The sequence below is a fragment of the Bufo bufo genome, chromosome 2, assembly GCF_905171765.1.
Source record: "Bufo bufo chromosome 2, aBufBuf1.1, whole genome shotgun sequence".
NCBI classification, from domain to species: Eukaryota; Metazoa; Chordata; class Amphibia; order Anura; family Bufonidae; genus Bufo; species Bufo bufo.
In genome coordinates this window covers 418,179,784-418,193,746 of record NC_053390.1, presented here as the reverse complement: position 1 = coordinate 418,193,746, position 13,963 = coordinate 418,179,784, and the positions used below count along the sequence as shown (strand labels likewise).

At 42.9% G+C, this 13,963-nt stretch overlaps 1 protein-coding gene across 8 annotated transcripts in view; it reads left to right on the top strand.

Moving 5' to 3' along the window:
• The window catches only part of PALM2AKAP2 (PALM2 and AKAP2 fusion), a 371,929-nt gene that overhangs the window by 254,781 nt on the left and 103,185 nt on the right, over positions 1 to 13,963 (top strand). Inside the window, exon 1 of one of the 8 annotated variants that reach the window (XM_040417331.1) lies at positions 9,669 to 9,815. The exons of the other annotated variants lie outside the window; for them this stretch is intronic. Within the exon in view, the coding sequence (XP_040273265.1) occupies positions 9,780 to 9,815 (36 nt within the window). The 5' untranslated portion in view covers positions 9,669 to 9,779. Of the gene's footprint in view, positions 1 to 9,668; positions 9,816 to 13,963 lie in introns of those variants that run through there. 8 annotated transcript variants of the gene reach the window in all.

Here is a 13,963-nt window from a genome sequence, read left to right as displayed (position 1 = left end):
CTCAGTAAACCTTTCATCCCTGAGTCTGTGCTGCTGAAGGGGTTAAGAATCCAGGGAGAGAGCAGACAGCAGCAGCCGGCAGTGAATGGGGCGTAACCAGCACAGTGAAGTCTAGTGTACAGACTAGGGCTGCAACGATTAATCGAAGTTATCGATAATATTCGACGAATCCCGTTATCGAATAATCGTCCGTTTCGTTGCTATGCGGGCGGTAGCGGGCGGTCAGGCGCTATGCCTGCGGTTCCTTAACCGGCAGTAACTTTTACTTGAACTTTAAATTAGCGCATATTTATTACCTTACAATAAAGCTCCGGTAACAGGCAGAGCGGACGGTGACGTAACATCACTTACTCACGTGACGCACCTGCTCCGCCTGCTTCATTCATAATAGTGTCATCCACAGATCCCCCATAACAGTGTCATCCACAGATCCTCCATAATAGTGTCATCCACAGATCCTCCATAATAGTGTCATCCACAGATCCCCCATAACAGTGTGTCATCCACAGATCCCCCATAACAGTGTGTCATCCACAGATCCCCCATAACAGTGTCATCCACAGATCCCCCATAACAGTGTCATCCACAGATCCTCCATAGTAGTGTCATCCACAGATCCCCCATAACAGTGTGTCATCCACAGATCCCCCATAACAGTGTGTCATCACACAGATCCCCCATAACAGTGTGTCATCCACAGATCCCCCATAACAGTGTGTCATCCACAGATCCCCTCCATAACAGTGTGTCATCCACAGATCCCCTCCATAACAGTGTGTCATCCACAGATCCCCTCCATAACAGTGTGTCATCCACAGATCCCCTCCATAACAGTGTGTCATCCACAGATCCCCTCCATAACAGTGTGTCATCCACAGATCCCCAATAACAGTGTGTCATCCACAGATCCCCAATAACAGTGTGTCATCCACAGATCCCCCCCATGACAGTGCCATCCACAGATCCCCCATAACAGTGCCATCCACAGATCCCCCATAATAGTGTCATCCACAGAGCCCCCATAACTTGTCTTTTTTACATTGTAATGCAAAATTTTTATATTTATGTAACTCCTAAATTTGTTTTAATATGGCCCTTGAACATAATTTTTCAAGTTAAATCATATAAACCCTTTTTTTTGTCATGTTGGTGTTTTTTCCCGATTAATTGATTAATCGATGAAATTATCGAAAACGAATCGATTATTCAAATAATCGTTAGCTGCAGCCTTAGACACATGTCTGCTCATTCAGGCTCATGCACAAAACATCATCAGAGTAAGGAGAGAAGCTGACATCACAGGTCATATGACCCTCAGTGAACTCTGAGAAAGCAGCAACTGGAGATAAAGTAAGTGAATTGTAAAGTCCTTACATTTGCCTAGTTAGAAACATACAAAGAACAAAAAAATAACTCAGACAACCCCTTTAAGTATTTTTTAATGATTGCCTGATAATCCAGAAGGGGATTAATCATTATATTTGAAAGTGTGAAATATTATATAGCTTTACTGCTCTGACCCAAACCTATCCAACTTATATTACATTTCAATAAAGGGGTTTTCTGGGACCTAACAAGCCCTGTAAATGCAACTTATTTACATCTTAACTCGCCTGCAGAAAAAACTTTGTGATACACTTACCATCTAGAAGTTGTGTGGATCGACTGCTCAGGAACCCGGTCAAGTAACACTTTAGTTATGAAACCTGCTTCTACCAACATCATGTCCTTTATCAATTTTCCTGCCTGGGTTATGGACAGGATGTTACTGCCTGACTTTGTGGACAGGGCCCGAACAGTTCCTCTCCCTGGAACATAAGCAGTTGAGGTAGAATAAGGATCTTGCTCATGTATGAGGGTGAAGGATTGTTCTAGCCCTGACCACAGCACCTTCCTATCCTGGACTGCAGAAGTCATTGCCCCTATTATAAAAATTGCATTGACATATATTAGTTTTGTAGTAGCCCACATATTACAACTCTAAAAGTAAGACATCCGGATATAAATTTGTAACAGTTGTGTGGCAAAAATACACACTTGTTGTACATCTGCCTAATCACATTCTATGGATATGCCATAGCATACATCTGGATAATTAAAAAAATACGCCCTAGAAGCTAGTGATTAACACCAAATGAGGTTGTCTTCTGTTGTACCTTTCTGGTCAGTTTCTAGTAAAGGTTCATTATTGTTATTGTGTAACAAGATGGACAATTCCACCCCGTGGCCCCTGATCTTTGTATTTTAAAGAAAATGTGTCACAGAAAATGACGTATAGTTTAAATCATGTTTTATGTTAAACATATTTGAAAGAATTTTTTGTGGTTATTTTTGATTTTCCATGTAACTATGTAAACAAAAAATATAAAATCTTGGAGTTTTCGCCCTGGCTACCAAGACTAACAACAGGTGCCACTTCTGGATCTGTACAGATCACTTTACTGCAGCTATCTGCTTATTATTATAGGCAGGATTAGAATGACAGATATCACCTATACATCATGCACAACAGGTGATTGTCAGAGCTTATCTGCTCCCTCTGCACAGGTCACAAAACATGTCTAGAAACTCTCCTATAGAGATCACGGAGTTCCCTCCAGACTGTTGTGTCTATGACCCATGGTGACTGCTGTAAAGCATATCTCTAAATGCTGTTAAGAACAGCTCAGGCAAGATGGCCTCCCCCATAATCATGTTCAGGAAATTGAATTCAAAAGGTCTGCAATCAGAAACTAAAAACAGATTAGAAAAATGGATGTGTCGGTTTTAACTGGTAGAAAAAAATGTTGGCAACACATTCCCTTTAAAGTTGTGTCCACAACTGGAAATTCCTTGTCATTCCATTTGCCACCTCTTGAAACTTTTAAATGAGAGGAACTCCGTGTTGAATACAAATGATGGTGTCTTTTGTTTAATTTGCTGTCACATCTAAACACTGCACATGATACTTCCTTCCTGGATAAAAGGGTGAGAATTGTTTCTAGAAGCGCAGTGGAAACTTCAGATGCTCTCTGTCACTTGTCCCTAGTTCACAAGAATGTGTCAATACAAAATCCAAAGCAGGGAGGAAAGAGCAAGTAGCTTTGTTTAGGTCTACTTGGTTAGGTTTTCAGTTTGATGCTAGTCTGATTATCGCACATGTATTTAAAAAGAAAAGCTAGCTATATGGGTAAAGATCCCCCCGATGCAGAAACATTCTTATTTGTCTTTTTCGATCTGAGGACCTGTCAGTAAAGTGGATTGAATAGATGTTTCCCATTACATAAATATTTTCACCATAAAAGATTGTATAATTAAACAATAGGGCAGATTTCTATAAGTTAGAACCATCAGCTTAGTGGTGGTTATTTACTAACTATCTGCAAATATTATCACATATTTTTGTGCAATCGACATTATGTGCAAAATTTTGCAGCTTTTTAGGTTTTACCGTCACTCTTGCCACCTTCTGAAAATGTGGGCAGAGCTTAATGGAAGGGGGTGGGCCACCATGGTCCAACTAATTTACTATAATATACATAAAAAATTGTAAAAATTATAAATAAAATCTACTCCAGCTCCTAGGGGGTCATTTACAAACTGATATAAGCCAGTTTTCTGGTGAATATTTGTTGCAGATTATGATGCAAAGGTTATTTGTGCTACAATCAGACTTTTTTCCCGCTCAAGCCAGGTCCAAAAAAGGAGGCGGGCCGCCAGGCCCGTCTCATTTATCATTTCCTACGCCTGTTTTAGGCATATAAAATGTTCTAAATCTACGCCAACAAGGGTGCTGGCACAGATTTAACTGGCGCAGGAGTTGTTAAGACCGGGATCTAAAACACTGGTCTTAATAAATGACCCCCTTAGTCATTAAATGACAACCAATGGTTATTAATAAAATTACTCAATTTATAAAAAAAAAATTATCTGACTATTGAATGCTGGGTAATTAAAAGACTCTTTAAGGCTACATTCACACGAATGCACAGAAACCGGCCCATGTGAGTTCCGCAATTTGCGGACCGCACATGCCGCAGCTGTCATAGAAAATGCCTATTCTTGTCCGCAATTGTGGACAAGAAAAGGACATGTTCTATTTTTTTTGCGGGGCCGCGGCATGGAGCAACAGTGAGATTACGGCGATCTGACTTTGTGAGCAAGGAGGAGATTCCTAGATACAGGCGGTGCTAGGCTCCTTCACAGCGGGACGTGGCTGGGCCCCAGAAAGGTTAGTACAGCCCCTTGGGCTCTGTACCAGGCTGATTTACATATATATAAAATCATTTTTTACACTCAATAAAACCACTTAGAGATATGGGACAGGTATATTGCGGACATGCTAGCGGCGATCTAGCCGTGCATATCCGCATCTCTATAGGGTAAAAAGAGGTGACAGAATCCCTTTAAACAAATTGCAGTAGGCGACACTAAGAGAAGGTTCTACCAGTCCACAAAGACAGACCTTAGGGTGCAATATTTTTGGTAAGGTCAAATATGTCTCCACAAATCCCAACACATCCCACCAATATTCCTGCAAGACTCTACAATCCCAGAACATGCGCATTACGATACCATCAGCCACTTGGCACCTAGGGCATTCCGCTGAGGGCAAAACATCATTCGCAAAGAGTCTGTGAGGAGTGTAGTATATTCTATGAGTGAATTTGACCTGCACTAACTTGTCCCTAGCACTAATTAAAGGGGGACCCAAAATAGCTAAAAGATTATTACAGTCATCCTCATCCAAATCAGAAAGGTCCCTCTGCCACTTTATCTCGCATCGAAGTGAAATTCTTAGTTACTTCATGAAAGGCAAAAAGTGGCTTCATGAGATCCCCATTCTGAGCCATGCATTCTACAAGCAGGGGGGTTCAAGATAAACTTCCAGATTGTGCCCTAAAAGCATGTTTCGGCTGATAATAATTGTACAGTGCATTATCTGGAAAGTGGATTGCAGGTACTTTAAAGAAAATAAAGATCCCTTATCTAGAATGTTCAACAGTGCAATGATACCATGACTCTTCTAGATCTGAGAATTGGGAAGTTGAATAAAGTAAGGGCTGTGTTACATTAAGGCTAAGTTCACACCTGAGCGTTTTACAGCGCGTTCCTACGCGCTGTAAAACGCTCAACAGGCAAAAAACAATGTTTCCCTATGGGCATGGTTCTCACCTGAGCGTTTTACAGCGCGTACGAACGCGCTGTAAAACACCCACGCCCCAAGAACAGGTACAGGAGCTTCTTTGGGGCGTATTGTCGCGCGTAACACCTCTGTTTTTCATTGTACGCCTCTGTCGTCAATAGCAAGAACGCGCGTTTCCAAAATACAAAAACACCCCAAAATACGCCTGTAAACAGCGATTATCGAATACGCTCAGGTGTGAACCCAGCCTAAAAGATCAGGCAGAGGATTGTCCTGGCAATCGTCTGCTTGTCAGCGGAGGAGACCGCTGCTATTACATGCATCGATCTCCTCCAGAGTATGGGTATAAGCGATTTGATATGCCATCGATTGCTTAAAAATCTGGATTGCAGGATGAATGAACGTTTGCTCCTTCATTGGGTAATCAGCAGTATTACACTGCCAGATCATCGCTAACGGGCGCTCGTTAGCGATGACCTGGAAGACAATCTGCCAGTATAATACAACCCTAAGGAAGTCTGGGATTAAGACAAAAAAGGATTTTAGAATTGCCGCTTAGGCCTTTTAGCTTTCTTCTGATCCGTCAGAAAAAGAAGCATAAATTTAAAAAACGGATCCGTTATTCTGAGCTATGATCAGTTATAATCAGTTTGTGTCACTTCCGTCAGAGATCAGTTATTTTTGAACGGACAAAAAGTACTGCATCCAGGACTTTTTCTCCTGGCAAAAATAACTGATCTCTGACGGAAGCGACACAAACTGATCATAATGGATGTTCAAAAAAAGATAGATCAGTTATTTTTAGTGCAAACTGATGCTAACTGAGCATAACTGATGCTCAAATGAAAGTATAATTTATTTATTTTTTCTGATAAGAAGAACGGAAAGCTAAACGGTGATGTGAACCTTACATATACTTAACATGGGATCCAGTGGAGCAATTTTGCTATTACAGTTGTTGTACCTACCTACACAACAGGAACAGATGTGCACATGTATATTAGAGTCACCTACTATATGTTGGACTAGCAATCCTGCACATAAAGCTCTCCCCTTCTGTGTTTTGAATTTTGTTTGGACCTACATGAATCTTAGGCATGGTCCTGGCTCTCCTTAAAGAGACCTGTCCTGTATGGAGACTAATTGGCAATTCTCCTTGGTAAACGATTATCCATATCCCATAAGAGGTATCTGGCTTGGCTATATTCCCTTGTGAAATCCCAAGGCTAGTTGGAAAGTCTGATTTTGACCCCTGGGGAGCCACTTCCAGGAGGTGGTGCTGACGAGATGATTCTCTTCCTTGGGAGATACCTCTTGACCTACATGAGAGAAATAGTCATTCAAAATGAGGTCTTCTGTTCAGTTCTACCAAGTGTTCAAGATACAAAGGATATTTTCAGGGCACTATTTGTTCCTGTAAGATTTTGTTTTTCACTCCAGTGCACTATACTATATTAGTTTTTTCAGCTTTCAGTTTGGCAAGGTTGTTCAAATATTTCCAAATGTTTCTGTTCATTGATTATGGGACCTTATATTGTTTCATACTTGGATACTATTCCCTTTATAGTGTATTATTATCTTTTTCTCTTCCATGCAGTGGTGTATAGCCATTAATGGAGTTTTTTGGTTTCAAAATGAAATATTTTTAATCTGCCCATATACAGTACCTATTTTTCATGTCAGCACTTTTCTTCCCCTTTTTTTCAGCTTCATTGAATCCTGGCAGGATGTCTACATGCACAACTTTCTGTTTTCATCAGCTTCCTTCTGGGTTTTCTAACCAATCCCAGCATGCTTTGCTCTGTAATGTTTTACAAGGCTTTCTCTGGCTAGTTATCATGGAGAAAAAAGGTGTAGGGGGCTTGATTAGGGGCAGACTGAGTAGTGTGGCAGGAGGAGCAAGCCCTAAGAAATATTACAGGGCAAAGCATGCTGGGTGTGGTTAGAAACCCAAGCAGGAAGCAGATGAAACAGGAAATCCTCTATGTAAACATTATGCCAGGGTGAAATGATGTATAAAACAGGAGAAGTGCCGACATGAAACACAGGTAGATGCGGCAAAATATGTTTTGGTGTTGATAAAAAAAAAGAAAAAAATCATTATGAAACTAGACAAGCCATTTAAGCCCCAAATTGGTGGGAAATGTCCTGCCTACCATGGATAAGTCTATATTATCTCTTATATATATAAAAATTAGTGTCTGTCTAGACGTCTGTCTGGACGTTCTTTATGCGTAACCAAACGACCAGACCGAACTTCACCAAATTTGGCACACAGGTACATTAGGTGTACGGGAAGGTTTTAGACCGGGTCTCCGCTCTCTAGGACTTACCGTTCCTGAGATATTCCCAAAAATGACCTGCATTAGCCAATAGAAGCCGGCAAGCCTTTTGCTTAAATCCGAACTGCCATTTACATGGTCACATGTCCCTTATTAGCCAATAGAAGCTTGCAGGTCAACCTCAAGGTTGCCATAACAGCTGATCACAGGTTTTAGCAGTTCGCAGGTCCTTAAATATTCAGTCATGATGTATGACGGCACAACTACACTGCTACATGCATGGGAGGAAGGGGCCACTATTAAACGGACTGCCGCTGTGGAGTTCACTGTTAAAGGGGCGGGCACTGTGGAGGGCACTATTAAAGGGGCAGTCAATGTTAAAGGAGCGGGCACTGTGGAGGTCACTGTTAAAGGAGCGGTCACTATTAAAGGGACGGGCAGTGTGGAGGTCACTGTTAAAGGGGCGGGCCCTATGGAGGTCACTGTTAAAGGGGCGGTCTCTGTTAAAAGGGCGGGCATTGTGAAGGTCACTGTTAAAGAAGCGGACACTGTGGAGGTCACTGTTAAAGGGGCAGTCACTGTTAAAGGGGCAGGCACTATGGAGGTCACTGTTAAAGGGGCGGCCACTGTGGAAGTCATTATTAAAGAGGCGGCCATTATGAAGGTCACTGTTAAAGGAGTGGTCAAGGCGGGCACTGTGAAGGTCATTGTTAAAGGGGCGGGCACTGTGGAGGTCACTGTTAAAGGGGCGGGCACAGTGGAGGTCACTGTTAAAGGGGCGGGCACTGTGGAGGTCACTGTTAAAGGGGCAGGCACTGTGGAGGTCACTGTTAAAGGGGCAGGCACTGTGGAGGTCACTGTTAAAGGGGCGGCCACTAAAGGACGCTGTTAAAGGGGTGGTCAATGTTAAATGGGCGGGCACTGTGGGGGTCACTGTTAAAGGGGCAGGCACTGTGGGGGTCACTGTTAAAGGGGCAGGCACTGTGGAGGTCACTGTTAAAGGGGAAGTCATTGTGCAGGTCACTGTTAAAGATGCGGTCACTGTTAAAGGGGCGGGCACTGTGGAGATCACTGTTAAAGGGGCGGCCACTGTGAAGGTTAATGTTGAAGGGGAGGCCACTGTGGAGGTCACTATTAAAGGGGCGGCCACTGTGGAAGTCACTGTTAAAGAGGCGGCCATTATGAAGGTCACTGTTAAAGGAGTGGTCAAGGCGGGCACTGTGGAAGTCACTGTTAAAGGGGCAGGTACTGTGGATGTCACTGTTAAAGGGGCAGGTACTGCGGAGGTCACTGTTAAAGGGGCGGGCACTGTGGAAGTCACTGTTAAAGGGACGGGCACTGTAGAGGTCACTGTTAAAGGGCGGCCACTATGAAGGACACTGTTAAAGGGGTGGTCAATGTTAAAGGGGCGGGCACTGTGGGGGTCACTTTTAAAGGGGTGGGCACTGTGGAGGTCACTATTAAAGAGGTGGTCACTGTTAAAGGGGCGGGCACTGTGGAGGTCACTGTTACAGGGGAAGTCACTGTGCAGGTCACTGTTAAAGGGTGGACACTCTGGAGGTCACTATTAAAGAGGTGGTCACTGTTAAAGGGGCGGGCACTGTGGAGGTCACTGTTACAGGGGAAGTCACTGTGCAGGTCACTGTTAAAGGGTGGACACTCTGGAGGTCACTATTAAAGAGGTGGTCACTGTTAAAGGGGTGGGCACTGTGGAGATCACTGTTAAAGGGGCGGCCACTGTGAAGGTTAATGTTAAAGGGGAGGCCACTGTGGAGGTCACTGTTAAAGGGGCGGGCACTGTGGAGGTCATTGTTATGGGGGATACTGTTGATATCTTTTTACAACACACGGAAACATGAAATGAAATAGATTAAATATACCCGTGCGAAGCCGTGTCCTTCTGCTAGTGTACTAGTAAATGTAAGGAATGTTTATTTCCAATGGGAATTTATATCATGAATTAATGTTTGTCTGACGTCTTTTGCATGTACTGCAAGGTTTCCATCAGTCATAATTTTAAAGTTTATGGCAGTATCACAATGTTTTTGGCTATTATGTCTATCTTTTGGATGCCACTGTCAATAAGTAAGTGAACAAAGGTTCTTTTGGTATTTTAGGTGAGTCTAGTCCCTCTATTGCAATACGTCCTTGAGTTATAACCTTGGTTCAGCCAATGTGAACTGCTTCCTTGTTATACCTAGTGGAAGTTTACGGCTGTGTGTACTGCATATTGTTCTATCCTGCAGAACACTGTGCTGTAACCTGCCCAGCCTGTTGCTCAGTAATGTCATTCTGAGCACCATGAATTCATACTTGGTGTAATACTGGAATGTCTTTATTAGAAGCAAAGCATTGTGAGAGAGAAAAGCATTATGATCGCTGTGTGGATGCTTTGGACTCTACTCAAGGTAGGGGCAAGCCGTCTTCTGCTTTTTACTCAGTAGTTAGGATTTAGTTTGATTTCAGTCTTGCTTAGTAAACATTTGCAGCATTGCTATACTATGTATATTGATTAATTGTTCTCAGGACAATATATTTAACTGCTATGATCTAGCAAAACTTCAATACCAAATCTACTAAAAGGGGTATGTTCTATGAATGGAACAATAATGCCCTCCAGTAACCTGTCCTAAAATGTGACTCAGAAGGGTTGCCTCCACTTCTACAGCTATTTAGGGGGATGAGGGGCAGGGCCTCACACTCCCGAGATGTCTGTACGGCTACTCAGCCTGACAGCGTATCATATATACAATTGTTCCATGACTATTGTCAAGCTGCTCAGCCATGATCGCATCATTACTATCTACTGTAGAGCAAAGTTCCTGCTCTACAATAGGCAGTAATGCAGCAATCGTACATGAGATATGCTGTCTTGCTGAGCAGCCTGACAGCACATCTCAGCATTGTAAAGTGAACACAGTGCTGACAGCGGATCTCAGTGTAGTGAGGCCTTGTCCACCTCACGACTCCTAAGCAGCAGTAGAAGTGGAGGCAACACATCCTAGTCACATTCTAGGACCGGTAGCTATAAGACCTTATTGTTCCATTCCTTGTGTAGGTGCTAGCATCTTATTGATACAGAATACAGCTTGTTTTTGGTTCAAGGTAAAAGATGTATTTATGTGCCAAAATGCTAAGGTATGTGTATTGTGTGTTGTATCTACACTGATGAACCATAAAATTAAAACCACCTGAGAAATATTGTGTAGGTATTCCTTATGCTACCAAAACAGCTCTGACCTGTGGAAGTACGGAGGCCACAAGACTGCTGAAGGTATCCTGTGGTGACTGGCACATACACGTTATTAGGAATGCTTCAAGTCCTGTAAGGTGTGAGCTGGGGCCTCCATGGACTGGGGCCTCCACAGCCCACAGATACTCAATTGTTTTGAAATCTGGGGATTTTAGAGGCCAGGTTAAGACCGTGAGCTCTTTATCATGTCCCTCAAACAATTCCTGAACAATTTTTGCAGTGTGGTGGGAGCACTATCCTGCTGAAAAAAGCAATTGCCATTAAAGGGGTTGTCCGGGTTCAGAGCTGAACCCGGACATACCTCCATTTTCACCCAGGCAACCCCCCTGACTAGAGCATCGGAGCAGTTCATGCTCCGATGCTCTCCTTTGCCGTGCGCTAAATCACGCAGGGCAAAGGCATTTTTTTTTGATCCGGTGACGTACCAGGCTCTCTATGGGGCTGCCAGGAAGCCCGGTGATGTCACCGGCACTGATGGGTGGGCTTTAGCACCACCCTAGTCAGTAAAACGGCTAGGGAAGCGCTAAAGCACGCCTATCACAGCTGGTGATGTCACCGAACACACTGCCAGGCGGAAGCTTCCTCCCAGCAGTGTGTGATTGTAAACAAAAGAGCCCTTGCCCTGTGCAATTTAGTGCAGGGCAAAGGAGAGCATCAGAGCATGAACTGCTTCGATGCTCAAATCAGGGGGGCTGCCTGGGTGAAATTATGGGTATGGGGACAACCCCTTTAAAGGGGTAATCCCATTTCAGACAAGGTCACATCCACATAAATGCAAGGACACAAGGTTTCCCAAAAGACCATTGCCCAGAGTATCACACTGCTTGCCTACCTCCTATAGTGCATCTCGGTGGCATCTTTTCTCTAGTAACTGAAACGCACCCACCTGACTTTCTACATGACGAAAAACTGAATTATTTAATCCAGGCTGCCTTTTTCTATTGCTCCATTGTCCAGTTCCGATTCTCAGGTGCGAATTCTAGGTATTTTTGGCAGTCAACAGGGGTCAGCATGGCTACTGACCAGTCTGCAGCTACGCAGCTCATTACACAGCAATATAGCTTGCTTATTGAAGAGTGGGAAATATGTGTGACCAGTCTTCTTATTCCTTATTGTGTGTAGTGTATGGTTCACTAGAACTGCACAAGATGAAGGTTTTCATGCCTGTTGCAGACTATAAAATGTAGCTGTATTATGGGAATCTTAAACTGACCTTACTAATAATATTATAACCTATTATAACATTATGCATGTATTATTAAAAGATCGTTTTTGATGGATTGACACCAGCACTCCTGAGGTAGTTATGGTGCCAGTGGTAGGTTAGAACTAATTGTAATAAAATGGATGTTCCACCACACTCGATAGCTCATATATTCAGAAGATAATTTTATGGATGCACATCATGTGATAATAAAATTATCTTCTGAATATATGAGATATCGAGTGCCGTGGTATGTCCATTTTATTATTAAAAGATAATTACATTAAAAAAAGCAAGCTTTAATGTATTATCAATCGTTTTTTGCATTGTGACCCAAAACATAGGATGTTGCATTTCTTGGGATCTAAACACAGATACTAACTAGAAGGACTTTGCACCAGTAGTTTCCATATAAAAGAAACTAATTTAACTGTGTATTTTTTCTTATTTTTTTCTGATATTTGTAACCTATTAATATTTTCTTGACCCTGTATTAAAAAAGCTTACCAAATATCACCAGAGGCCATTATTTCTGTTGCTATGTTGAAATCCGGAGTTGTTCAATGTCATCATTTGTATCCTGTACAAATTGGTCTTCTGCCATATCCGATCTGATAGTATAAACACATCTGAAAAGAACAGAAGGAAGCTTAAAATGACAAGTGATATATCTTTAATGGAAACAGATAATGAGAACCCTTTCTGGTCAGCACTACTTTTATTTACACTTTTTTTGATAGTTTTTAGGGTACCTTTGTGGTGCTGAGTAATATGGCATCATTGTAATAGATTACGTTTAATTTTTTGTTATGTAATAGATGCCCCAAAGTTATTTGACAGATGTAGTCCTCAGGAATCCGCAGGTAAATTTGCAATGGCACATCTGGACCAAATCTTGCAGATTTCGGTGCAGATTAGCGGATTTCAACTGCAGAAAACAGGTGACTGGAAAAAATAAAGAACGCTAAAATCACCTCCTCAGGCACTTATGTGGCTCCCTTGCCTGGTCCTATGAAGGTCAATGTAGAACTCTTCCTGCGTTGATGTCTTGTCCCATGTACAAGATGTCATTAGAAGAAACCAGGTTGTACAGAGACTGGCATAGTACCAGGCAAAGGAGCCAAAGAAGCATCAGGGGAGGTGAGTATAATGTTTATTTTATTTTGAAAAGTAGGGGTTTATTTTAGGATTTGCAGATTTTGCCTTACCTGTTGAACTCAATGGAGAAAATCTGGAACAAACCCAAGAAAATTCTATCAGAAATTTCTAACACAGCGAGTTTGGAACCACTGTGTCACTGAACAGATTTGACTTAGGACTACTTCTAAAGAGGTTATGTAAGTGCCTCCCCTGGTCTTCACCCTTTAACCCTGGTATAGGGATCTGGACTCCACTGCAGGGGAACCATCAGGATGCTACCTCGTGTAGTAGTCTGTGTCCAGTGACAGCTGAGCCAGGTGATTTGAGAAACACTGGAGCATGGTATCAAGAAAGCAGATGAGAGCTAGGACAAGTTGAGGTCAAGGCGGGCAAAGTTCGTTCACTATGATAGACAGGCAAAGGGTCCTATTGCTTTGGTACTTCCTATAGAGTAAAGTGCCTTAAATAATCCAGGAAAGGCTGCCACTGGCTGGGGACCTATCTGGTCATGCATACCTTGACTATTGCAGACGGTACAGGGTCAATCCAGTAAACAGGCAGACTTTAGGCATGAGAAGTCATGACAATACTACAGCACACCTTTGCAGAACTAGACAGGCTAAGAACCTAATTTTCAAGCACCTGCCCATAGGGGAAGACACATTAAATAATCCAAGGAAGGCTGACATTGGCTGGAGACCAATTAGGCTTTTGATGCACTGTCGAGGACGAGGAGAGTCAAGGACAGTGCACATGCACATCCTTCTGGAGCAAAGAAATTAGCCAGGTGGAGGGGAGGCCAGAAGAGGCCTACAGTGTGGAGCAGGCAGAACTACACACATTTCAACGATTGAGCCTCCAGGGCGAAACCAGAGAGATGCCAGTGGTCCGTGGCCACCAACATCACAGTGCTGGTGGAGGGTATTTTGGTGTTCATGCCCACGGGAATGTTTCCTCGG